Here is a 25,130-nt window from a genome sequence, read left to right on the forward strand (position 1 = left end):
GATAAAAACCCATAAATTTCGTCTTTCTCTTTATTTATGACGCATAATAACATACGTTGTTTCTATAAAATTCATTACACGTAAGAATAAATAAATTACCATACGCTATTAACTTTTACAACTGTACATATCTAAATATACGAATTGAAAAACATCTCTTTGCAATTGAAGACTTTATCACATTACTTAACACCTATGAAATACAGTAGTTAGGTAAAACATTCTGTTGTCTTTGTTGGACTAGATATCTAGTGTTTTTTTTTTCAGTAATGACTAAAGTTTGTGATATTGAAATTTGTGAAATTATTACCGCTGTCGAGGAAGGAATTATCGGTTAGTGTTAAAATTTGTCCTGTTACGTTGTGAGTACTTGAATTAAGTGGACTTGTACTGTTACTTGATTCACTGAATGAGTCGATGATCTTTGTGAGACTCTCGTATGTGCCAGTTAGAAATCCGAGAAGTCCAATCAGCAGGATAAAAACGTTCTTCATAATTTTGATGGGGCCGAGAGTGTTATTGCCTGCACAGACTACTAACTCGATGATGGGAGGGAAAAGAAGGGCTAAAGCTGTGCTACTCACTGCACCAACCAGTGATATAAAGTTACCTAGATTTGGGATGGCTTCGGCTAGCACAACTGAAACATTAAGTTTTCAATTAATTACTAGATCTAATTAATGTCCATTATTAAATCTTCAATGACAATACTCATTTTTCCTTTAAATTTTGACATGAAATACTGTAATTTCTGTCCTCCAAATCGAATTTTTGACAGTAATTTTGATTTTTTTAAATCGGGCCATAGCCAAAATACTATAGAATTACTAGAATTATAAATAAATTTGGATAGAAATTTTTTTGAATCATGTTAATAAATTTGTCAGTGAAATCCCGGAATTGCGATGACGTTATTTTCCGGAAAATCATAGAATTTTTCGCAACATCATAGTAAAGTCCAATTTCGTGAATCTTCCAATTTTTCGGGGATGATAAATAATGTGATTCACGCAATTTTGTGCCAATTATCCGATGAATCCTATTTGTGAGAATGACTTACACGTGAGGAGGCACAAGGCAGACCGGAAGCACGTTTCGACTAAAACGGGACACCGAAATTCTCCAAATCTGTCCATTAATTTTGGCCAAATAATGGCAACTGGGACGTAGAATTGCAGAGCATACGAGAGCATAATACACAGGGATATTGCGATTTTTATACACTGCGGCAATCTGCAAGTAAATAAACATGAATATCAATACATTTCTTATTCATGTGTAGTGAGTGAAAAAAAATTATGTCAAGGCTGGATAATTCATTATAAAATCCACTCACATCTCTTTAGAATTGAGATTAAGGGTAACCGAGCCTCGTACATCCTCTCCATACTGAAGGTAAGCCAAAAAGCCCATGACAACGAACATCATACCAACTATTACCATTCCGGTGTTTAATACTCCAAGGGGACTATTGAATTGCGTTGGTTTTTTCATTTCATTCTTCAGTGGCAGTACCTTATAATTATAAACGTATATTCAGTTGGAATATTCCGAGATGAATATATTAACGATATTTTAATCGCAAAGTCTAGCAAAGTCACTCTACAATTTTACTGAATTTTGATTGAATCTTCTTGTTAAATTTCTGCCGATTCGATTGAAAAGTTTAACACAAAATATTCTACAGAAAATATCCAAATAATTCAATTTTATTGCACTATTTATCGAATTATAATATTTGCTGTGTCATTTGATTGTTTTTTCAAGTTAAAAAAAGATTGTTGTTTGTGAAGAAAAAAAAAAATTACAATGAAAAAATATGGAATCGAAATAGAGATAAATCAAATTTTCTCAATATTTTCTATTGAATATTTTCCGTTGGACATTAAACGTCTAATAAATTTCGATTGCCAAAGCACGTGGTAATCCTAAAAACCCATAAAATTATCAATATTCATACAAATGATAATTCTCTTACCAAAGTAATACCTTCGAAGGAATAAATCACAGTGCCAAAGAAGAGAGGTAGTTGATTCCAACTAGCGACATAATTTCTCTCACTCAAAGCCGGCAGTCCATTGCATATTATATAAACAGTTGCAATGTAACCGAATACAACCAACAAATTAGCGATAGATGACAAAGGTGTTAGAAATTTTAAACTTCTAATCCAGGTGCTCATTAGAATAGGCACTAATGCAATAGCCATGTGCCATCCAACGCTAACGTGAAACCCGTACTGATCCAATACCTGTAAACAAAATATCACATTAACGTCACGTGAAAGTTGAGCGATACCACTTGCAAAATGAAAATAATTTCAACTTTACCTGTTGCATATTAGTCGATATGAAGACAAAATAAACACAGCAAAATCCGAGCTGCGTTACACACACAAATAGATTTACCATCTTTCTGAAGTAAAATTAAATGCCGGAATTCAGTGATAAGAGAAAAAAAATCAACAAAAAAAAACGTTAATCATCTTGTGCAATACATTTTACATCGTATTCATATTTTTTTTTTAACATTTTTTTCTCACCTCATTAATACTGAATACTTTCGTAACCGGAGTGGGCCAATTTCAAAACACATCTCCACGGTACCAGCATAACCAACAGCCTCTTGTTTTGCAGAGTCACCGAGACGCTTGATCACCTCATCATTGCAATTAAGCTATAATTGATAATTATCGTAAAATTATTCTACAATTTTACAGAAAATTAATTAAAGGAGATGGTACTGTCAATATTGAGAATTAATCAACTTAATCGAACAATAGCAATTATCGAGCCCTCAATAATATCGAGATGGTTGACCTTTTATCACATTTTTTAACTAATCACCGATAATACTGTTTTTTCAGGACAAGGGCGCATTTTTTTTCGCGAATGATGCAAAGTTTGTATTAACATTCAGCAGGGAAATGAAATGAAATAAGTTACTTTGACTATTGATCAGTTTTTGATGGATATCTCGAAATGGAAGAGAGATAGCAAAATTTTTATTATTATCTTTTTTGTTGAGTAAATCGAGTACTACAACAAATGTCATTACAAAAATTTCGTTATCTCTCTTAGATTCGGAGATATTGTTCGAATACTCATCTCGTTTTACCACTTTACTACTAAATTTATGCCCAATCACTGGTGCAGTATTTTACACTGAAAAAAATTATAATTCCGAAAATATCACTAAAATAAATATCGAAAATTTCTACACGAAATTTTACTGTTATGTTTGATCTGAAATTAATTTGTCCGGCGAAATAATATATTTTCTCAGTGTACCCACAGAAAAACGTAACCGTAAATTACGTTTGAGCAGTATATTTTACGCTTCCTGAAGCTTATTTTACGCTTGACGTTGGATTGAAAATTGCGCTGAAAATCACCCTTCATTATGATTACATAAACATAATTTACGATTTTGTATTCATAAATTCCGATTATTTTTTCAAAGTTTATGTTTACCCATACGTCTCTGGAGCGGAAAAAAAGTGATTTCAACCGTAAAATACGAGGTTTTTTTTTTATCAATTGCAGACAAGTAAATCGGGAAATCCACTTCTCCTAAGATAATAATTTACGATTTCTCAGGCGTAAAATAGACTTACAGTTACGTAAAAAATGCGTTTGGAGGTAAACTTTGTGTTTAATTTGTCCGTTAATACTACTCTTTGAAGTTCAAATACCGATTTTAATTACAAAAATAACTACTCGATATTAAATGGCCTTAAAGATCAATGAGATTGTGCATGGCACGTGCGGTAGTCGAGTTTGCAGCACGTTGTGCACAGCGCAGCATGCGACAAACTGCACTGAGAGAAAAATATTTATTATTTCAACATTTTCAATCTTCATTTTATTCGTTTGAATAAAATGAAGATTTATATTGGTTAATAATTCGTTAATATATTCGTTTGAAAATAATAATTAATTATAGTAATTACTCCATTGAAAAAATCTTATTGCATGCGATTCCGTTAACGTCACCACTAAATTTTTAGATGAACGGAATGCGATCCAATTACCACCAATTACCTAATTAAATCTAATGAAATATTCAGGGAATCCCATGGAACATACGATAAACTTGAGCCCTCATGTGATCAAATCATGAGATATCAGTTTGGAGCCCTCAGAATAAACGATTAAAGCTCACAATTCATTAAAAAGGACCAGATATTTCTAATCATTAAATACTTATCCCGTTGGGCCTATTGAAACCCACTGAATGCTCTAATTAATAATTAATCCCTCCATTTTACAACATTTTTCTCTCAGTGTGGACTTACCGCACCAGTTGATTAATACAACACTCTGTTGGTCACTGTGTACCAAAGGAACCGGTAAATTTCGACATAAAATACGAAGGATCCTCATTGGTGACAGTTTACGATTATCAAGTTCCAAAAAACCTCGTGACGTAACCTATGAATGACCTCTAATAACAAAGAATGCGGTGGAACGTGTACAGTGCAACCAACGGAGTGATAATAAGTGATTTATTCACGAGCAGAAGAAGACTAAAACTTTGCAATAATTCATTGTCATCGCATAAATTTCAACAATTGAGGAAACTCACATTCCGATCGTTCATCAATTAACGTAAATCCATCAAAACAAAGCTATTACCATAACTTGATGTTGAACTTGTCAGCAAATGTTTTCATAATCCATTTTCAAATATTCATATAGGACGTCCTGCAAACAAATAATGAAAAAAATATCCTTTAATGATAATCAACCGATTGCTCCTTCATCAGTGAACAGTTGTAATGAGAGGCAATTTATATTGATAAATTTCCCACGTATTCCACTGAACTTTGTATCCTCCATTACCCCCACACGAATGTTTTAATCAATTCAAAGTTTTAGTCTGCCACTGCTCAATTGACACTCGTTAAATCCGATCAATACATGTTGACGCACACGATTAGATCAATAAAAGTTGATTCATTTTAACACGAGCCAATGTATTATTACTCTTATCTATTTTTATATATTCATACGTACGAGTATGTGCTGAGCATGTACACAGATGATTCCAAGGAATATAGTGAGCGGTGGTGCAAGCAACAATCCGGCATTTTTAAACGCATCACCAAGTGCAAAAATTCCTGAACCAACATTTCCTTTGAACAAGTGCATCATCGTTTCGCAATACCTAAGATTAACTCGTTCATTAGTTTCATTGTTTGAATTTTATTTTGGTGAATTTTAATTTACGGGATAATTAATTTTTATTAGTTTCAGGCATTCGCTGATGGAATATCTGGGCAATCGAGGGGAACGAGCGGATCAGTGGCCTCGTGATAACTTTCGCAGATAAATTCAATATTGTGAATGATCTCATTCTGTTGCTAGAGACATCCAAATCCACGAGGGCATTTTTTTGCCATTGGGGTTGGGAATTTATGAGTATTTCCTTCACATTTTTTTCTAATCGTAGAGATTTCATATAAATCCAATTAAAATTGTAGGAAATAAATTTTTGGATTTATATTATATCATTTTAATTGGTTTTATGGAATTTTTTCTGGGACTGCTATTCTTTATGTTTTTGTTCATTTGATCTATTTTTTACAAACAAATTAGAATGAAAGAATTTTGAGAATTTGAGTCGGGAAAATTCCACAGATAAAATTCACCGTTTTTTTTGCTTTTTTGTCAAATATTTACCAGAAGATTTTAATATTTCCATATTCGGTATTTACCATAACATTTAAATTTATTTAAATGTTCGATAAAAGTTCACACAGTTGTCTAATGAATTCACCAGCAAAGTAATTGAATTTTCAATTTACTGTTGTTATTCATTCACAAAGAAAATAGTTGCGGAAAGAGGAATTTTTTATAAGATTCGGTACGAATGAAGGGGATTATTAAGAATTTTTCTAAAAATTTTTGTCAATGAATTGAGGTCTAAAAAACCGTCATTCTTCAGTACAGTACAAAATATAAAGAACATCCTCCACAATTCTTTGTATCGAATGGTTTATCTGATGGAAGTACTTCCATGACTCATTGTGTCATTCATCTTTACAACACAATAGAATTCATAAAATTTATCAGCTTATCTATTTATTCCACTGTAGTCGTGTAATCGATTCTGTTTAATTCCTTCTTATCATTCTATTACTTACGACGTTGGATGATCTGCAGTAATGTGATCCGGTTGCGATCTCGTGCTGGTTCTGCGATTGGTGATTGCGAGAATGGGATCATTCGATCGAAAAACTCCATAATTATCACCATTGCTAATTGAACAGAAATTTGCAGGAATTTCAGTGATTTTAAAACGACATTTCACGAGATTACAGACAAAAAAAAAGCGATCGATTACCCTGAATTGATTAGCGGACAAAAATTTTGTCGTGCAATTCCTCCTTCATGACAAGGCAAATTGTCAATCAACGCAGCTCCATCACTACCGCACAATGATTTTCAAATATTCGCTTTTAATTTTTCAAATATTTTTAAATAGCTCTGATTATTTTTTAATTGATCACGGAATTTTTATTTTTATTTATATCTCACCCCAGTGTAATTCCTCCTTCATGACAAGGCTAATGATCAATTAACGCAGCGCATGTTACTTTCACATAATGACTTTTAACTATTCAAAAATGAACCTGATTTTGACTTTTAAACGGTTTTTAAGTGACTCCGATGATTTTTAAATTAATCACAAAATTCGTGAGGCAAAAATTTCATTTTATTTTCATGACAATGCGCCGGAAACTGACTTTTCCACACATTGACACAAAAATATTGAATGTCACCACAGGATAAACGTATTATCTGAATAATTTGATTGTAAAGTCACATGAATCAGATAATATTTTTATCACGTGATGACATAATGTACTATCTTGCCAGTGCTCTACGTTGATCTCGTGTCGAAAAGGGACTTTTTGTTTATCTATGAATGAAAAGGACGCCGATTGTCATGCGTTGAACGTCACAGACAAGAAAATATATTTTGCGATCGACTTATGTGATTGAATAAATATAATTCGCTGTGAATATGGATCGATATTGCTTGAGTGATTGGCAGCCCTCGAATTCGGCTCGATCCTGTCACTTCAAGTCTGGTTTCAATCTTCTCTGCATCCCCGACAAATTCATTTTCTCATAAGACATTATGTTGTTCAAGTCCTCAATTAATTATTATCAATGACACTAAACCCCAGATTGAACGCAAATTTAATCAAAAAATTTCCATTAACATTTACTTCAATTTTCAATAAAAAAAATTACATCAGGTTTACCCTCCGTTGAGTGGCATTGACCTACATTTCGGATGAAAAAACCACTAAAATTTTAAATATCACTAGAAATTAAAAAAAAAAATAGAAAATTCTCAGACGTGAATTCTCTGAATACCTGATAGAACAGCCAATCAAAAATCATATTGCTTTGTTCCTGATGACTTTATATAAATTGTCGTACAATTTTGTCTCCATAAAAGTCTCCAAAATCTCAAAATGAATTAATTAAACTTACACACTAATTTTCGAACCCTCGAATGCAGTCTCTCGCAGTTTCGAGTGTTTCTCAGCGGTAACTGTCGTGGGATTCGCTTGCAACTCCATCTAAAAAATCAAACGAAACATGAGATTGAAAAATACCACAGACCACCGACCATTTTAATTCTAATGACCCATTTTTCGAATAATCTCTGCTTCCGAAGGACCTCAAAATTTCCTAATTCATCACGTGCTCACCTTTTATTATATGATAACAGTTCACCGCCCACAACAAGTCCCTATTAGCATGAATAATTTCGTATGATAATCCCTTCCCACGAATTACAATTAATACTTAATAAGGTCCCTCCTCCTCACGCTCAACAAACGAAATAAACTCCACTGACAGAAAAAAAAAATTGAATTTCCGCCACTATTTATGTAATCAATGAGCGCTTAATTGGCTGATGCCTTCAGCCGCTGATCGGAGTACAATTTTAACAACCGGATATAACTGTGACTTTGGCTATGACACTAATAAAAATACCCAATCGTAGTCCTATATCTCACTGCAATCACCGAGAGCATAGGGCTGTGTTTATATCATTCAATACAATCAAATCATCGATTATGATAAGATAAATAGATAATCCTAATCGAATTCCTCACGATTGGGTGACGATCGGTGAAATAAGTTTCACGATGATTAATTGCATCGAACGGTTGTAGCACAACATAAAAACTAATGCGAAGCCGCCACAGGGCGCCGTTCGGCCACGTGCGTTCGTCTTTAAATAGCCAGAATTTCATTTTCGACATGGTGCGTAACAATCAAGCGAGATAAAAGAGGAAATGACACAGATTTGGAAAAAAAAAAATTGTCCACTCAAAGCGCTGATTTACAAGATAAATAGAGGAAACTTACAGAGACAAAGTACTGGATGAATGACGAGTGAGTGGAATTTTTTCCTTTTCTTTTTTTTTTTTTCGTTTAACGAGTGGAAAAAACTAGCGTGATCAACTGATAAAATTGACACATGTAATTAATGAGCTCAGAGAAAAATAAATCAATTTTTTTCCATTTTTCAACAATGAGCAGTCCATTCTTACATGTGGTATTGAATAGCAAAATTTTAATTATAGAAACTGGAGTTTTTCAAGTGTAAATAGATGCGTGCGGTAATTTCAACTGCAATTTTATTTTGGTACTATATTTAAATTTAAATCCTCACGCGGTCGAAGATCTTCCGCCGCGTGAAGCACATACCGTACACCCTTTTTTTTTTACAAATTTCCATGCAAATAATGTGAAACTATAAATTTCCGTTACCTCAATGTTTCTATCGTCGTAAAATAATATTAAAAAATCATAAAAAAAAATACTGAAATGTGATAATTTATACCTTGAATACACCAACACTTATGGCACATTCGTGGTGTAATCGAGTTCACTCTAGTTGTTCACCAGTTGTTTAACCTTCAAGTACCTGCATACGACTGATGAGATCTTACTTAAAGATACAGTCCCGGAGGCATTTCTTGGCAGTACCCAAACGGTAGAACCGCAGAGAGACACTCAGTTTCCTTTCATCCCCACCCAGACGAAGTGAAAAAAAAAAATAAAGAAAAAAAAAGTGTATAATATGAGGCACTAACACTAAAATGAAAAGTCAAGTGTGTAGCACAACTTCAGTTGCGAGTACTTCGACCATATGGACATGAGAAATTTATCACAAAATAGCAACAATAATGAACAAATTAATCAGCGAATGAGACATCAGCAGATTCACCATCGCTGAAAAATCAAATCGGGGATTCCCACTATTTAAATAATAATAATAATTATCCCACTGGATGGGTGGATGGATGGATAGCTTTGTTAGCACGATCCTTTGACAATTGTGGGTCTGATTGTCAATGATCACCGGCAACAATGATTTGCGTACCGTTATTACGTTCGCGTGATTGCACTCGTGACAATTTGCGTTATTATCCAATGGATTTGAGACCTTTAGCTGTGGTATTAACACTTTTTCCAGTTAAACTTTTATAACTAAAACGCCCACCTTCAAATTCAAGCGCCGTTAGCCCCCCCTCCCTCCCTCCCCTCGCCGTCAACTCTCGCCCTGAGCCCCCTCTCCACCTCCAATGTTTATCATTATTTCCCTTCCGGATTAGCATGAGAGGGAAATTTACCTGATAATACGAGTCAAAAGGTGTCGGACCTTTGTTGGGTGCGGACCTGGATATTTTTGGAGAAAACCGACGAGCAGAGATCGACATAATCATAAATTATAATTTTGGAAAAGTTTAATAGCTCGTATCAATGATTTTTTATGTCAATGCTTTAATATTCATTCAATTATTAAATTATAAACGTTAATTATTAGATCAGTTACTAATTAAATATTCGAATGTTCATGAAGTGCCAAATTCTTTATTGAAAGGAGCTCATGAATCAAAAATATTGATTATGAATTATTTTGAATTTATTTGATTGATTTGATTGATTTTAGTGAGGATCAGGAAAATTGAGTTGTTGTCAGCAACTTCTCAGACAATTAATCTAATCGAGTAGAGTAAAATACGAGGAATAATTTTGTAGATATGATGAGAGTTATCTCGTGCATTGTTTATAATCAACATGTGAGAACGAGTTCAATGCTGGATGAGACGATAGTGCTAACGATTTTTATCGCAATTTTTATTGTTCCGAGGATTAATGGTGTTGTATAATTACTCAGCCCGACAAATCAAGCAAATGAGGGAATGATATTGTGATTTAAGTGTCAGAGGGTGGGGGAATGCTATTCTATTCTTTCTATTAACCTAAAAATAAGTATTTTGAAATGAATCGTTAGGGCTGGCCAGTATTTCTCTGGTGAACTTATATGGGCATTCGCATAATCCTGTATCTCGTGTCTGCTTCATGTGCCATGTACTTGGGCTTTTTATTAGACTGTTGAGGGCAATCAATTTATTCAATCGAACATGGATGACGCAGTTGTCGGATAATCTTTTTCGTCTACACGAGATAAGAAAGATATGCCAGTGTTCCAATACAATTCAGGAATTATTACCCAAATGTCTTGACAAACGCCAACGTTAACCCACCCACACACCAACATCTCCCTCTTGATTTTCCGTCTTTATTGCTTGTCTTTGTTCCTCCTACATTCGTGCAGCTGGTAGACGATATCGTTTTTTGCAGTGAATCGCACTTTTTTATCATCTCCCTCAGTCCCCCATTCATCGGAAGTCGGGAGAGCCACTTTTTCGTGGGAGAATTATTTTTCATGTTATTCAAAGTCGCCATATTTTTTCACGATTTTTTTTAGTCATCTCAGGCCCAAATGATCATTTGTTGCAACGTCACTCTTGAGAATTAGTCGGTGTCTTAAGAAAATGAGGTCCATGTGATTGTTTGATTACAACTGGAGAGATAAGACTGTTGATTAGGTGTCTTGATGGTGATATTCCGAATCTAATGTTCAATTTTGTTCATCAACTGGTGCCAATACAATTAAATTATGGAATTGACATATTTGAGTGGATGATCTCGTGATTTTTCACAAATTATCGTTTATATTGAAATTAGCAAAATAGTGATATTTTTTAACATTTTTGTCTCATAAATAAATAATGGAAAACGTATGAGAAAAGTGGTGTCACATCATTTGTTCGAAATCGTCACAGATTTATCGACAAAAAATTTTTCTAAAAATTGATTTCATGAGTAAAAACAAATTAATGATTATTTTATCCGATAGATAATTTAAAAAACTCTGACACAACTATTCCATCCTTCAAAAATAATCTAAAAACCAGTGAAAAAATTTTCCTCAATCTTTTTTCCCAGATTCCATGATTCACAGTCACGTGATAAAACAATGTAGATAAGACTCACACCTTGTTTATTCCATAGTAACGTAAACATCATTTCTACACGACTGTTTGAATACAAGTGAAGATATGAGATAGTTCATTAAGTGCCTGATACCGAAGAAAAATGTTAAATTAAATGTTCAACTCTGTTTATCACTCATGCACGTTTACCCCATTTTTCACAAATGATTATTAATCATTTCTGCAACTCACATACTTCTACAATTCTACACATCATGCTTCCACGAAGATGTTATAAAAGAATGTCTGCAGATAAATGTACAGTAATGATAAGTCTTCATTTATTGGACTGAAGTTCAAGTTCGATGGGACAATTTTCCTTCTGACACAGTTGATTGAGTATCTCGGTGAAGGAAAATTATAAATCAAGTATATAGTGATGTTTAGAACTCGATGAACGTTCACTGTCTATTGTTGATGTGATCAATAATCACTGGCTGACGAAGATCGATTCCTGTGTTACAATTATCCTATACTATTCCTATAAATTCCTTTTATGACACATCTTTCAGTAAAATGTACTGAAAATATGTGACGAACTAAATAAATAAATGTAATAAATACACTAATATTTTGTTATATAATAAATATAATGAAATAGTTAAATAGTAGAGATAGTGAAATAAGTCATGGAATTGTCTCAGTCTGAAAGAAAAAATTATTTCTATCTGATTGGCTCATTTTAATTAAATATATCGCAGTTGATTAGATGCCCTGATAAATGAAAATTCCAAGTCAAACGTTCAACTCTGTTTATCTTCTGATGTAGGTTCGCCTCGGAGTTTTTCCAACGATTACTAATCAGCGAGAAACGATAATCGATTCGTGGATTTTGAAAACCTGAGTGACAGTCTTTCACGAAGACGTCATAAAATATCTTGTGGAAGGTCTACGTTCCGTGATGGAGTCACTAAAAAATTGATGAATAACGCACATTTTCCGTAAATTGAAAACTACTTCTTCCTCACACTGTGTGTAAAATCATTTTTCCCTCATGGGATTTCTTTCCACACGAAAAGGTTTATCTGATGGGATTATGTCACCTCTGGCTCGAGCTATAAACCTCGCACGAACTGAAAATTTTTTTCCTCCCTTTTCCTCACTTTTCCTGACGTATTCGAATTTACTATTATGACATGCCATGAAAAAATGGAGCTTCAAATTTATCATAGTGTCGAATAGTTGTACGATAAGTCATAAATAACTTATTGCATTTCATGCCATAAAATATAGTAAATCGACCCCCGATAAACTCCATTTTCAAGAAATGTGAAAAATTATTTTACGTTTTCAACAATTTTTCGTCAAAAAAAAAATGAATACAACATTTTCAGGTTTTTTTAGGTGTCCGAATAGTTGCGAAGTCGTGCGTAAAATGAACTTTCAAAATTTATTTTACGCACGACTTTAAATTTTACGCACGACCTTAAATTTTACGCATTAAGTGCGGAAAATGGTACATTTAATACAATTGCGGGAAAGTGGTTTTGGGGTCGTGAGAAGTTTACGGTACGAGCCGAAGATGAATAACAATTCTAAAAGTCTAAAAATATTTTTCCCGTGACTATTGAACATTATTTTTGGGCACAATGCCCGGAAAGTGGGGCTTTGCGCACGTGGAGAGTGTTTTATGTCTCAGTTGCTTCTTCACCAATATCTCCAAATCTTCCGAACATAGCGAATTTTTCATCATGACCTTTGTTGTAGTTCTCAATGCGCTTTACAAAAAAGGTTCAGGTAACAATTTGACTATCTCCCTTAGATTCCGAGATATTCATCAACAACTGGGGAGTAGTCGAAGCGGCTTATCTCGATGTACCACTTGACTACTGATTTATGTCGTGACAAGAAAAAGAAGATTAAGACATCATCTAGATATGGGACAATTGTTAAAAATTTTTATCTGCGCCCCATCTTCCATTTATCTTCGGACGATTGATAATCAATGACAGACTAATCGATTCCTAGATTTTTAAATTCTGACCCCCAATGCTGTCACAGAACTGTTAAAAATGGATAGAGATAAGTCTGTTACCTTATGCATGTTGTTATAGCGCAAGCTTGACGCAATAATACGATCGCCTTCGTCAAAATGGTGGATTTCATCATAAGGCTGAAATAGTTATTTTCGTCACAAGGCCGAAAAAATTTTCTGACGAGTGTGAGGGTTGCAGACTAAAATCGAGCAACGCAACCGTCACCGGTCAGAAAATCTTTTCTAGGCCTCGTCACGAAGGATATTTTCATCGAAGTCTTCGAACAGTTACTTTGCCGCACTTGTATTGAAACAAACTACACATCACTATTTGATTTAATAAAGTGAAAAGACGCCGAAACACTCAGATTAAAATCCTTCAAACCAAAACATTCAATTTTATTGCAGTGACGCACATTCACCTGATATTCTTCAATCGTGTGATATTTAATTGGAGCCGATGATCGACTCCGTGATTCCGACAATTTGAATGACATTCTGTCACAACGCTGTCAACAAAAATGGATCAAGATAAATGTGTACCTTAGCCATATAGTTGGAGTGTGAACTCAGTGGAATAAGTCAGTTAAGAGAATAAAAATTCCAATGCCTTGGGACAGTTCACCGATAACTAAAGATTATCATAGAGAATTGTGTAATTCCGTCACTCTGGCATACCATTTACACCAGAAATTTACTTACCGCGCTTGAATATCCAAGGCAACGGCGAAGGATATGAACATTTTCCCTGCCGCTGATGATGCTTTGAAACGAGGGAGAATGCAAGGCAACACAATTTTTTTTTCTCAAGTAATAATTTCTAAAAATTGTATTGTACGACATTACAGGGCATTCATCGTTTTCCGCTTAATCTTCCGTTTACTTAACACCATCGATGCATTTTACTAAATGAAAATTTGTAAAAAAAAAAAACAATTTTTGTACATTGAAATAATAACTTCGTCGATATCTTACAATAATAGCAAAATCTCTGTGTACCATGAAATACACTTAAAACCTAAGATTACAGTTTATACCTTGTATCGAATTTTCTCAATCTCACATAATGAATGTCTTAGTCTTTCACCAAAACTAACCGCACGATGTAAACAACTACAAATTAGTTTTCGTTCGTTTTGTTAATATAACAATTAAAACGTCTCGTGAAGCGACTTAATATTAAGTATCAGACAACTGATAGTAATTTAAAAAAAACAACGGAATAACAATGACGCAGTCAGTACATCCTGAAACATTGAATGCTTCTCCCGCAAATTTACCTTTTTTTTTTGTTTATTTTTGTCAATGCTTTTTGTATAAATATTCGATAAAAATTGTTTCCAGGCGACATAGAAAAAATCAGTGTTATTCGCGTCGAATACGAAAATTCTTTGATGGCACTTTTTTTTTGTTATCATTCTTTTTCATTTTAATTTTGAGCGTTATTTTTTTGTTTTTCTGTTTGTTGATTTTTTTTCGTTACGTTTATATTTACATGATTCTCGTTCATTCCTCTTGTGTTCCATTAAAAAGTATGCCATTCTGTATACAGCAGTTTGAATAATAAAACACCACGTTTGGCACGTTCCTAATGACGACTCTATATACGAGTATTATATAATTATAATTCTCTACAATAATTAACCTTACGTACCCCGTTAACGATTCTATCAGTAAAGCATTACATGCTTATACCTATTAGCTCGTTATGACTGCTCAAATATGTAGTAGCCAAGTGGAAATAATAATGAATCGTTTTATTATTTTCATTTCTGTATTTTTGGAACAGGAGGCAGATGATAAAATTCGTTTTCACTTGAAATAATCTCCCGTTGGCTTTATAGACTTTTGTTTTTTTAAAGAAATAGCTGCCCCATTGTCGTAGACAATCCTAAAATGCAAGCAATGGATTACATTAATTGGCGACATCTTGTAAATATGGAATTTTTTTTTTATAAAAGGAGAAACTATCTGATTTTTCATGCTGTGAAATAATCCGTAACCATTTAGTCGTGTGACAGTAGTCATGCCCATATTCTATTAAAAAACTGAGAATTTTATGATTGTGCTATGAATTATGAACTTATTTCATATATTCTTACTACTAAGTCATTAATACACTGCTGAAAATGTTTGAATGAAATTTTTGGTAGATTTTTTTACAAATTTTTATCACGTTTTAGTTGCAGTGAAATTTCAAAGTATTTTGTCATTGAATATTCTCACTCGAAACTATAAATTTTAATTCATTTGAGGAAAGTTTAGATAATTAATTCGCGATTTATCGAGACTTTGATTTTTTTCATTCCGTTGGAGTTTAACTAAAATGTCCAGGAAACTTCAACCTCGCGATTCAATAAAAGAATAAAAACGAATAGTAAATTTCCGTGTAATTAGACCGTGGGAGCCAATAAAATAAAACCAATTTTGTTGACTATATTTTTCAAAGTTTAATTGAATAAAAATTCACCACAAGTGCGCAATAAATATCCAACTTCTCACAAAAAACTATAATTTTTATGAATTCTCGGTGAAATCTGAAATTCCATAAATTTTTTGTCCCTCAATTGAACTCAATGTCACCCTCCAGAGAACTGCTAGTCAACTATCCATAAAATTTCAATTATTTTCTAACAGTGTACACGAGAAAAAAGATTTTCAAAGCATGCATCCCATTAACGTGCACTATACCATAATCGCCTTGGGCTCAGTGGATCCAGCTCTCTAGACCAAAAAAAAATTAAACAGTTGTTGGAAATAAGTTCAAGCATCAACCATACGCCATAGAGAATGAAAAAGTCCCTCAACAATCGTTGAAAACATAAATATTTACAATTTGTTTCTTTGAGAAAAAGACCTCTGAAGTTGACTAGAGAATGAAGATGACTCAATTCTTATTTCTACATTAATTGCACGTAAACTCAGGTGAAATTCGAGCGAAAAAAACTTTTCGACTCATCTTCATCCCCGCCCCAGTGAACAATAGTCAAAATAATCTCTACTGAATTTGAAACCATCTCTACATACTTCATGCTACCAAGAATCCAAAAACATCGACATTCCTATTCTTCATAATAAAAAATAAAGTATTTACAAAAGGAAAAACATGGAAAAAAAACATCTACATAACATCGACAAAAAATTCACATGGATTTCCCATCGCAATTCTAAATGACTGTCTACTACCGGATATATCTTGCTGATTCTGCTGATTAGTAGAGCCAGTTCCCGTTTGTACAGACTGCTCAGAACCACTTGATCGGCTACGACTGCCATTTGATCTTTTTCCATTTGATCCATTGCCATTCCCGGAATTCTTACTGGGCACATTTGGTGGCATATGTAAATCGGTTTCCGATGCTGATGAGCACGATTTTAAATCGTGAATTGGCTCTTTGCAGATGTGTTCGCTACCAGCGCTACTTCCACCTTGGAAATCGGATATGACAAGAGAAAAATTAATTCAAAAGTTCAAACTATTAACTCAAACGTGCCAAGGCTCCTTTTAAATCTCTCTCAATTCAAGAAACGCTCAAAGTTATTTTATAAAAATTAATTAATTACCAAAAAGGTAACTTTCAATGACACATTTTCATTAACTGAACAATCAAAGAGACAAAATAATCGATTAATCATTGTCCTCGTTATTTACGTTTCCGTGAAAACCCCCTGACGTAACATTGAGATTGAACATGTTTTTCCGGAAATACGCGAGGGAAAAAAAACGAATTAAATCCTTACGTCAGACGATATAAATTAGTTGCACGAGGAATTAATTACCCAATTACCTCGATTATATTTTTCCCACATGTTCCGATGGAATTGTTGAATCGAGAGTGAAAAAAAAAGGAATCCTCCGCGTTAAAAAAAAATTACCTGACTCACTGTGAACACTTTCTTCACGGTGATATCCATAGACAGTTGGTTCATTAGTGAAATTGAATGGCATTGGGCTGTAGCCAGCGGCTGAGTGTGGGGCATAGGGTCCTGAATACATTACATCCCATCCTGGTGGTGGTAAGGGTGCAACAGTATCACTATCCAATTTCATATTTGCCATTGTCGAGCACAAATCACCGAAAATGTAATAGCATTGTTCGGAAAATGTTATCTTATTAACGGTGTGCCTGATGAAGCCGGCTTTTAGCATCAACGATGCATACTTTCGTGCATCACGACGATCAATAAAACCTTCAACGTGAGTATTCAACCAGTCTACAACGTCTGCACCGATAAATGCATTTGGAATTGTTATTTTCAGCCACATGCGATCTCTAATCTCCAAACCAGAGTCAGGTCGGGCCATTGCTCGGACTATCGTCGGCATGTCTGTATTGATACTCAGGCGTAATTCTTCCAAGGGGCCTGCGAACAATGGAGACCCAGAATTATTACCATTTTACCGAGGATTTATGTAATCATCAGTTCCTGGAGTATTATGATAATTATCAACGCATTATGAGTGCTACGACGTCAGGCACAACTGAGAGATTTTATCAGCAGGTTAATTAGTAATTTCAATCGATGAATTCGAAATTGAGTAAGTAATCGTGATTTATTTTAATTATGAAGTATTTAATTATGAAAATAGTGGAATTATTCCTTGTTTCAAGCTGGAATAAATTATAATTTATTATTGTAAATTTGGATAAACTTCTGAACGATTTTGACTGTTTTTCCAGAGTGATTTTTCGTTGGCATGTTGAATTATATTTTTTAGCGAGTAAAATTGTAGAAAACGATCAACTGTCATGACTGCATAATTAACGTGTTAAATTGTCGTGAGGTAGACCCGAGTTCACTTCCCGACTGCCGCACTAAATTATCTAACACGCTAACCTCGCAGTTTTCTTATCTATTCAGAGTGGGGTAGATAAAAGATTTCTAATAATTTTTTTATTTATGTAGAGTAATTAATAATCACGAAGGTGTTCATAGACTTAAAGAAGAGGTACATTAGACATCCTCAAGCCATAAGCCGCATAAACCTCACGAGTAAAGCGGACGGATTCTCATTGTCCCATTTTTCTCATGAGGTGGAAAAGTTCTTAATGGATAACTCCAAATCTAAGCAAAATATAAATATACTGAGGGATACGTTTTTTTAGAGCGGAAAAAGAGTTGCAGAAAAGTTTTTTCGAGAAAGCCCTCGTGTCCCTTAAGATTGAAAATACCAATGAAACGTCAACCCATAAATTGTAATCGTGTCTCGAAAGAATAGGTAATAGAAAACGAAAGGAATAACACATGTACTGATCACATGTTACAATCCAGGCGATTTTTTATTTCTCTTCATGACCGTCTTTCACTTTAATACTTTTCGTTATTTACCCATGAAGATTGCGAAATATTTTAAAATCTAATTATGATAACAAAATTATCATAACTATCAGTATCATAATTATGAATGTCATCAGTAGAGTACGATAGTTCTTATTCTAATTTTTCATTTCCGGAATAAAATTCAACAGTTTTCGATGAATACCTTTGAATTCGAAAAAAGTAGGAAAATTTTCATGAAATAATAAAAAGAAGTAGGATAACAATTTGTATAATAATCTATATATTTTAATTTTTATGTAATTTATCTCAAGAAACTTTTGGTTGTAAAAACCCGAGGATCTCCCGCTTAATTTGTTATATTTCTCTCAGGTATCGAAATAAAAGAGAAAATGCAAATTTCTAATCTAATAAGAAGAGTGAACTAATTCACTTCTTCCTTTTTCTCCACTTCATCAAAAACTAAATGGACCTTGTTAAAAATATACCCCTCGAATTCTGATATTCCTCAACAACTGAATTTTCTCCATTATTCATTAATAAATAAAAACTCAATTTACCCAACGAAAAATCCTTACGTTCAGTGTCCGGAAGTGTGCTGGCAAGACTGCTGGATGTGGATGTGAGAGTTGTGGCACTGGGTGGACGTGGTGGAAAGCCCTCCCCACGTATAGCAGCAGTATGAGCCACCCATGCACCCGGATCGATTGGACGTACTGGTTCTGTACGTGGAATGGTGAAATAACCCTTTGGATTTGGATCCCAACACTTGGCTACTACTAACTTAATAGGCCTGCAATAAAATCAACCCATTAACCCTCGATAATTCGATAATGGCTTATGTCAAACTCGTAGATGAACAAGTTCAACCTACCCTGGTTTCTGAACTACTTCGCGTAATACCCTGACTGCCTCGTCATTCGACATATTCTCAAAATTAATGTCATTCACCTGGAGAATCATGTCGCCGGGCTCTATCCTTCCATCGAGAGCCACCGCACCCCTAGAAATAAAAAAAAGGAGAGAATAAATTGGACATTGTCGATTGGAGAGGGAATTTTTATCGATTTTCTCCGATTCTCTTGCTTGTTTGCTTACCCCTTCATAATGGAACCAACGTATATACCACCATCCCCACCGCTATTGCTCTGTCCCACAATACTAATCCCGAGGAAATTGACAGTATCCATGTTCAATGACACTGTTATTATGTTTAGTGACATTGTACTGTCTGTGATACTGCTGAATGACGACGTGCGTGACATCGGAGGTAATCTGTGCCGTCGTCGTCTCTGAGGTCTGCGACGATCTGTCATCGATACAATTGAAATCGTCAAAATTCATTCAGTAAATTAACAGTGAAAAAACGTGATTAATATTGTTATTTTTCATTGGTGATAAATCGTGATTCATCTCAATATCGAGTGGTTTGGAAAGAAAATTGAAACGTATGTTGTTGAAGGATTTTTTAAATAAAAAAATACTTTGAAAAATATTTTTTTGTAAATCCACTCATTTTCGAGATTAAGCACAAGTGATGAAAATGAGATGTTTGATTTCTCGATGCAATGAATTCACTGGGGAATTCAGGAGTTTAGTCTCAAGATGTGGGGAGTGGATTCGGTTTGTGATATGAGTGTAATGCACCTAGGGTGGCACGTTCGATCGTACTACTCATGTTTGTGTGTCGGCCAGTTGTTGATGTTATACGACTGCTGGCATCGTCATCAGACTCCAAAAAAGTCGTTGTTTCCAAGTCAGAGGATAGGATTGAGGCAGTCTCGTATCCGTGACCGGAACGGTGCTTCGAGTGGCCGTTAATACGCAGTCCTGGGGGCAATAGATATAACTTGTACCTCCGACATACATGAATACAACATTTTTATGATTCTTTCTTGTCATTTGAGGATTGTGTCGTTATTGATGATATCCAAGTACTTTTTTCTCTCACGTATGTGTTTCCAGACGTGATATTTCTCTATTGAATCACGTTATGGTAATTGATTATGAAAATATTATTCTCTCATTCACAATTCAGAACACGTGATGAATACAAAATAGCGATTGTTTAAACTTTTATTCGTGAGCCCAATTTATTAAAGAATACAATTAATTCCTGGCAAAAACTGCGAATCCGACGGAATCGACTCGGAGTAAGTTCCAGGGTTTTGAGTAAAAATTATGTGACAGTTTAACAAAATTTACTATCCCCACATTTCGTTGTAGAATTATCGAAAAGACATAATTTTATGGGATAACATTTCTATTCTCTAAACTCTGTAAGTTTTGCGAACTGCGCGAAAGGAAGAATCAAATTAAAATTCTCAAAGTTTAAGTATCTCATCACTGAAAAAAATTCGTAACCTGAAGTGAAATTAAAATTCTGGTATTCAGTTACAAATCTCAAAACCAGATTATGAATTTGGATATCTGTGGTCATCCGACTAGAGAATCGAATGGGAAATGAAGTATTTCAAAAATGATTAGACAAAATTAATTATCAGATGAAAGAGCCCCTTCGCGAATATTCTCGAATGCAATCCTGAAGCAGAAATCTTCTGTCATTCACGTACCAAACATTATTTTTTATCATGACAGCCATATGCAGGAACGCAGTGGTCACGGACACGAAGTGTCCATGAAACGCTGTCTTACAACCGGAATAACAAAAAAAAATCTCTCATAAAACCAGCGATTAAAATTATGGCAAAATTCCGAGTGATAAATTTCACAAAGTACTTGGATATCCCGAAGAAAAATATAGAAATTTCGTACCATTGTATTTATTATATTTTTCATATTTATCCGAATGATGCTTCGAATTTTTGTGCAAATGGTGACCCTGCCTGCTGCTTATAATACTTTCAGTTTCAGTCAGTGTATCGTCGTGCGATAGTGCTGGTGGGCCACGAATCGTGATACCCGGTGGTACATGATCAACCCTGTCGTGTTTGGCCTCGCTGTGGGCCACTGAGTCCGTACATTGGGATGCACCGTCCGAAACATTGCTACCCTCGGCCGATACCAGCTAAATCCCAAAGAGAATTATTAATGAATTGTCAACAATCCCTTCTATCAGATAGAATGAATTGTCCAGTGTTCGAACTAACCGATCCGTTTCATTGTTGACAAATGATTAATTCAACGGAGACGAATATTTTCTCTTGGGAAAATTTAAGAGAGAATTTAAGAACATTCTCAAACAACAATTATTTTAGACGACGATCCAAGACGATAAAAAACAATTCCAATAATTGCTGATTTTTTTCTAAAAATTTAAAGCGTTAGATTGCGACTAATAATATGATAAACAACCTTTGATCCCTTTTTCTTAACAATAAAATGGAAAGATCGCATTTCATCAGGAGTTCATCAAGACTGGAATTGCTCCCCTTAATCTTCAATCTCTTCACATTTGACAGAAAAAGGTGAACGTTAAAGGCAAATATATAATTAATTAAATATTAACGAACTTTGGATTGCTATGAGAATCCTTTCAGTTAATTAGGAATGATCGTATCTTCCCTGTCTACGATGTTAATAAAGAAACTCTTAATTAACTGTTAATTGTTGTGGCAAAATCGACCTCTTTAAAAACCCAGTCCCAGAGTTCCAGGTTTTTTTTCACATCACATCCTCTAATTCCAACAATGCTTCAATAATCATTTGACAAATTTAATTCGTTCGAATACTGGACAATGCATTCCACCCTCAAAGTCCTTTGAACTTTATCATTAAATCCACACGAACCCTTCCATGTACAAAGAATTTCCCGAAAAAGACCCACAAAAACCGGGCAAATCTAACAAACTCGTTGGATTTCGTTAAAAACTGCATTAAAAAAAAATTCTGTTTCATGAAAAAACATAGAATACTTCATATTCACTCGCTTTGACGACATCGCTTCCAACCCAACAATTAAAATCCCTCTGAAAGCCCTTGAAAAGTGCAAAAGAAGGGATTTGTTTGCAGTTCACTGGTTTCATCAATTAAAACAAAATCTGATTATTATTTCAGAGCGACTGCAAACCGATCTGTCACTTCCACCTTCAATGCATTCAAAAATCAATGATTTAAAAAGAAAATTCATCCCAATATTTCCCAAACTGAAATTGAATATTGATTGAACGAAAAAAAAAAAACTGATCTGCGTTGAGTGATCGAGAGTTTTTTTCTAGCCCCATTCATCAGATTGGTGAATTCGTCTGATGGGGGGGACCTATGACTGGTTGAGTTATAGGTGTGGGAGTCAGGAACTGTAGGGAGGGGGAGATAGAGACACACGTATACTCGAATATAACACCCACTCCTCCCACGTTTAAACCCATACACAGAGTAAACCCACAAATTCATCCATCTTCACTCGGGGTATTTATGTGTGTGTTTATGAAGTAGAAGGGTGTGAGTTAAAAAAAAAAAGAACGAAGAAAGTGTTGTATCCTTTTTACATTTTCTTCTGCTGGCACGACTACAGCCGGAAGTTTCTGGTGGAGAAAATGTTTTTTTTCCTCCTTCCATTTTCGGGAAAAAGTCGATTATAATTTTTCTTTTAAAAAAAAAAAGACAAACACATTGCCCTCTCATTCATACTCCACCCCTTTGTTTACTCGTTCACCCTTTAATTGTATGGGTCGTTGGCATAATTAAAAAAGAAAAATAATGCAAGTAATTAAAGTAATTAAAAACAAGGTGAAAGTAAAAAAAAAATGGCTTTTGTGGGTCTTTTGATATTGAGTATGAAAGGAATTGTTTGTAACATCATTTTCAAAGGACTCTCAATGACATAATAATCATGATAATAATGTAAATAGACATACCCAAGAGACAACACGTCCATTGAAGCACGGTAGGTGTGCATCGTCGTCGATTATCTCTTCCTTGACAACACTGTTTTTTTTTCGTATTTTTATTAAAATAAATTCACTCGATTAATGATATATTATCACACTCTCGTACTGATTAATTACTGGAATATGATGAAACGGGGTGATTGCTACTGGATGAGAGGTTGGCAGGGGGTGGAAGGATTTACGATTAAATACAATAAACACAAGTGACAGAGGGGGAGGGGGGTGAATGACCTGTGTACTCATCTGCCTTTTTATGTTACGCAGAAAAAAAACATTAATCTGTGCTGTTCTGGTCTGGTCTGTGAGGCATGTGTATGAGATCAATTGGTGGATGCTGAGGGTTTTCAAGAGGATGAACTAGTTTGGTGGAAGGGGAGGGTGGTTCATAGGGGGAGCGGGGGAGGGTGTAATAAGAAAATCGACAGGACAAGGAGCACCACCATGAATTGTCATTTGTTCCATGTCAGCCTGTACCATGCAGCAAAGCATTCAATATCTTCTCAATGACGAATGAAATTATGCTCGACAGATTGATGAATTTCTTTCAGAATAATTAACCAACGTAAATTTAATAATCATTGACTCACCCAAAGTCATCGTCCATAGACTTGAAGAAGAACTTGTAATTCGGACGATTCAATACATTTTTAAAGTCAGCGAGTGTCACACGCTCCGGTGATATTGTGAGCTTAACTAAATAAGGCGTTTCCTCGTCGTCAATGTGATATATTATCTTAGTCTCTTCCATTTTAATGAAATACTGAGTTTATTCAATAATCGCACATGCAGGGCCGTTTGTTTATTAACAACGAACAAAATAAAAATAAATAAACTACCACACTTTTTTACGTTCACGGTCAACTATCACTCTGACACGACAGTCATAGCCAAGCCAATATGGCTGCTGCCGAATGCCCACAGGGCTGTTTCCAATGGGCGTTGGAAGACTTTTTTTTACTGTCGTCCTTTTTTTTTCTGCGGCATTTGGATTATTCTCATGGGCACCGGGACGTATGAGGAAGGGGGAAACAGTGATATAAAAAGCCAATACGTATGGAGATAGACGACAGGTGATTGCTTTTTCCAAAATCAAATAATTCTATCGTTTGTGATAAGTTTGGACCCGTTTGTAGTGAGCTTAAAATGTTTTGTTAATTTCTCATTAATTTTAGATTAAAAATCTAACATGAGTTTCGTCGATGGATTAGTAAATTTGAGAGTTTTCCATACTTTCACTCCATGTCGATAGAGAGTCGTTGGTTGTTGAGTAATTGATTTGTTTTAATTATTGACAGAGATTATAGGAATTGTTGACACTTGTGGAGCGACTTCATTCGTAGCGGTGGCACATGACCTACGATGGTGAACGTACCTGTCGGTAAGGCATTACCACGGAGACTATGACATTGAATTCGTGAGGCGATTTGTGTTTTTCTTCGGCTTTTGGAACAAAGATATGATCTCTGATGGAAGGAATGTCACACAGAGGTGACTACTTACCCTGTGAGCATATGAAGCTTCCGGCTTTGGCACGCCGACGTCGGTACTTAGCTTTCAATGTCGACTATATAAAAAATTATCAAGAAGGCCAAACTCATGGCATGGCATTGGATTTTTAATTATTTATTTGCAAATAATTAAGAAA

The 25,130-nt window shown here is 34.7% G+C and overlaps 2 protein-coding genes and 1 long non-coding RNA gene across 18 annotated transcripts; 1 reads left to right on the forward strand and 2 right to left on the reverse strand.

Moving 5' to 3' along the window:
- Positions 1-12: 12 nt before the first annotated feature.
- Positions 13-13,922, reverse strand: LOC135167179 (proton-coupled amino acid transporter 1-like). 8 transcript variants are annotated; one of them, XM_064130097.1, is made up of 12 exons: positions 13,899-13,922; positions 13,416-13,493; positions 7,512-7,600; positions 6,349-6,432; positions 6,149-6,262; positions 5,019-5,169; positions 2,543-2,676; positions 2,331-2,415; positions 1,979-2,251; positions 1,337-1,515; positions 1,061-1,233; positions 13-640 (listed from the first exon to the last, which is right to left on the reverse strand). In XM_064130097.1, exons 1-12 carry the CDS (start codon positions 13,905-13,907, stop codon positions 264-266), a joined length of 1,746 nt encoding a protein of 581 aa, XP_063986167.1. In that variant the 5' UTR covers positions 13,908-13,922; the 3' UTR covers positions 13-263. The 8 variants fall into 8 exon arrangements, with proteins under 8 accessions (XP_063986167.1, XP_063986166.1, XP_063986165.1 ...); XM_064130096.1 differs by having other exon boundaries at positions 13,778-13,909; XM_064130095.1 differs by having other exon boundaries at positions 13,772-13,903.
- Positions 8,261-20,128, forward strand: LOC135167187 (uncharacterized). Of its 3 annotated transcripts, none has more exons than XR_010299807.1 (4): positions 8,261-8,426; positions 12,150-17,553; positions 17,617-17,895; positions 19,220-20,128. It is a non-coding gene; the product is annotated as an uncharacterized LOC135167187 (long non-coding RNA). The 3 variants fall into 3 exon arrangements; XR_010299806.1 differs by lacking the exon at positions 8,261-8,426 and adding an exon at positions 11,397-11,933; XR_010299808.1 differs by lacking the exon at positions 8,261-8,426 and having other exon boundaries at positions 17,412-17,553; positions 19,220-19,359; positions 19,853-20,128.
- LOC135167175 (segment polarity protein dishevelled homolog DVL-3) lies at positions 14,757-24,386 on the reverse strand. Of its 7 annotated transcripts, none has more exons than XM_064130091.1 (10): positions 24,073-24,386; positions 23,453-23,522; positions 21,411-21,663; positions 20,283-20,465; positions 19,734-19,944; positions 19,510-19,638; positions 19,214-19,428; positions 17,232-17,720; positions 16,542-16,784; positions 14,757-15,246 (listed from the first exon to the last, which is right to left on the reverse strand). In XM_064130091.1, the coding sequence occupies exons 1-10, from the start codon at positions 24,231-24,233 to the stop codon at positions 15,212-15,214; spliced, it is 1,989 nt and encodes a 662-aa protein (XP_063986161.1). In that variant the 5' UTR covers positions 24,234-24,386; the 3' UTR covers positions 14,757-15,211. The 7 variants fall into 7 exon arrangements, with proteins under 7 accessions (XP_063986161.1, XP_063986159.1, XP_063986160.1 ...); XM_064130089.1 differs by having other exon boundaries at positions 19,196-19,428; XM_064130090.1 differs by having other exon boundaries at positions 14,757-16,079; positions 19,196-19,428.
- Between the last annotated feature and the right edge of the window lie 744 nt (positions 24,387-25,130).

The sequence above is a fragment of the Diachasmimorpha longicaudata genome, chromosome 11 (genome assembly GCF_034640455.1).
Source record: "Diachasmimorpha longicaudata isolate KC_UGA_2023 chromosome 11, iyDiaLong2, whole genome shotgun sequence".
Taxonomy (NCBI): domain Eukaryota; kingdom Metazoa; phylum Arthropoda; class Insecta; order Hymenoptera; family Braconidae; genus Diachasmimorpha; species Diachasmimorpha longicaudata.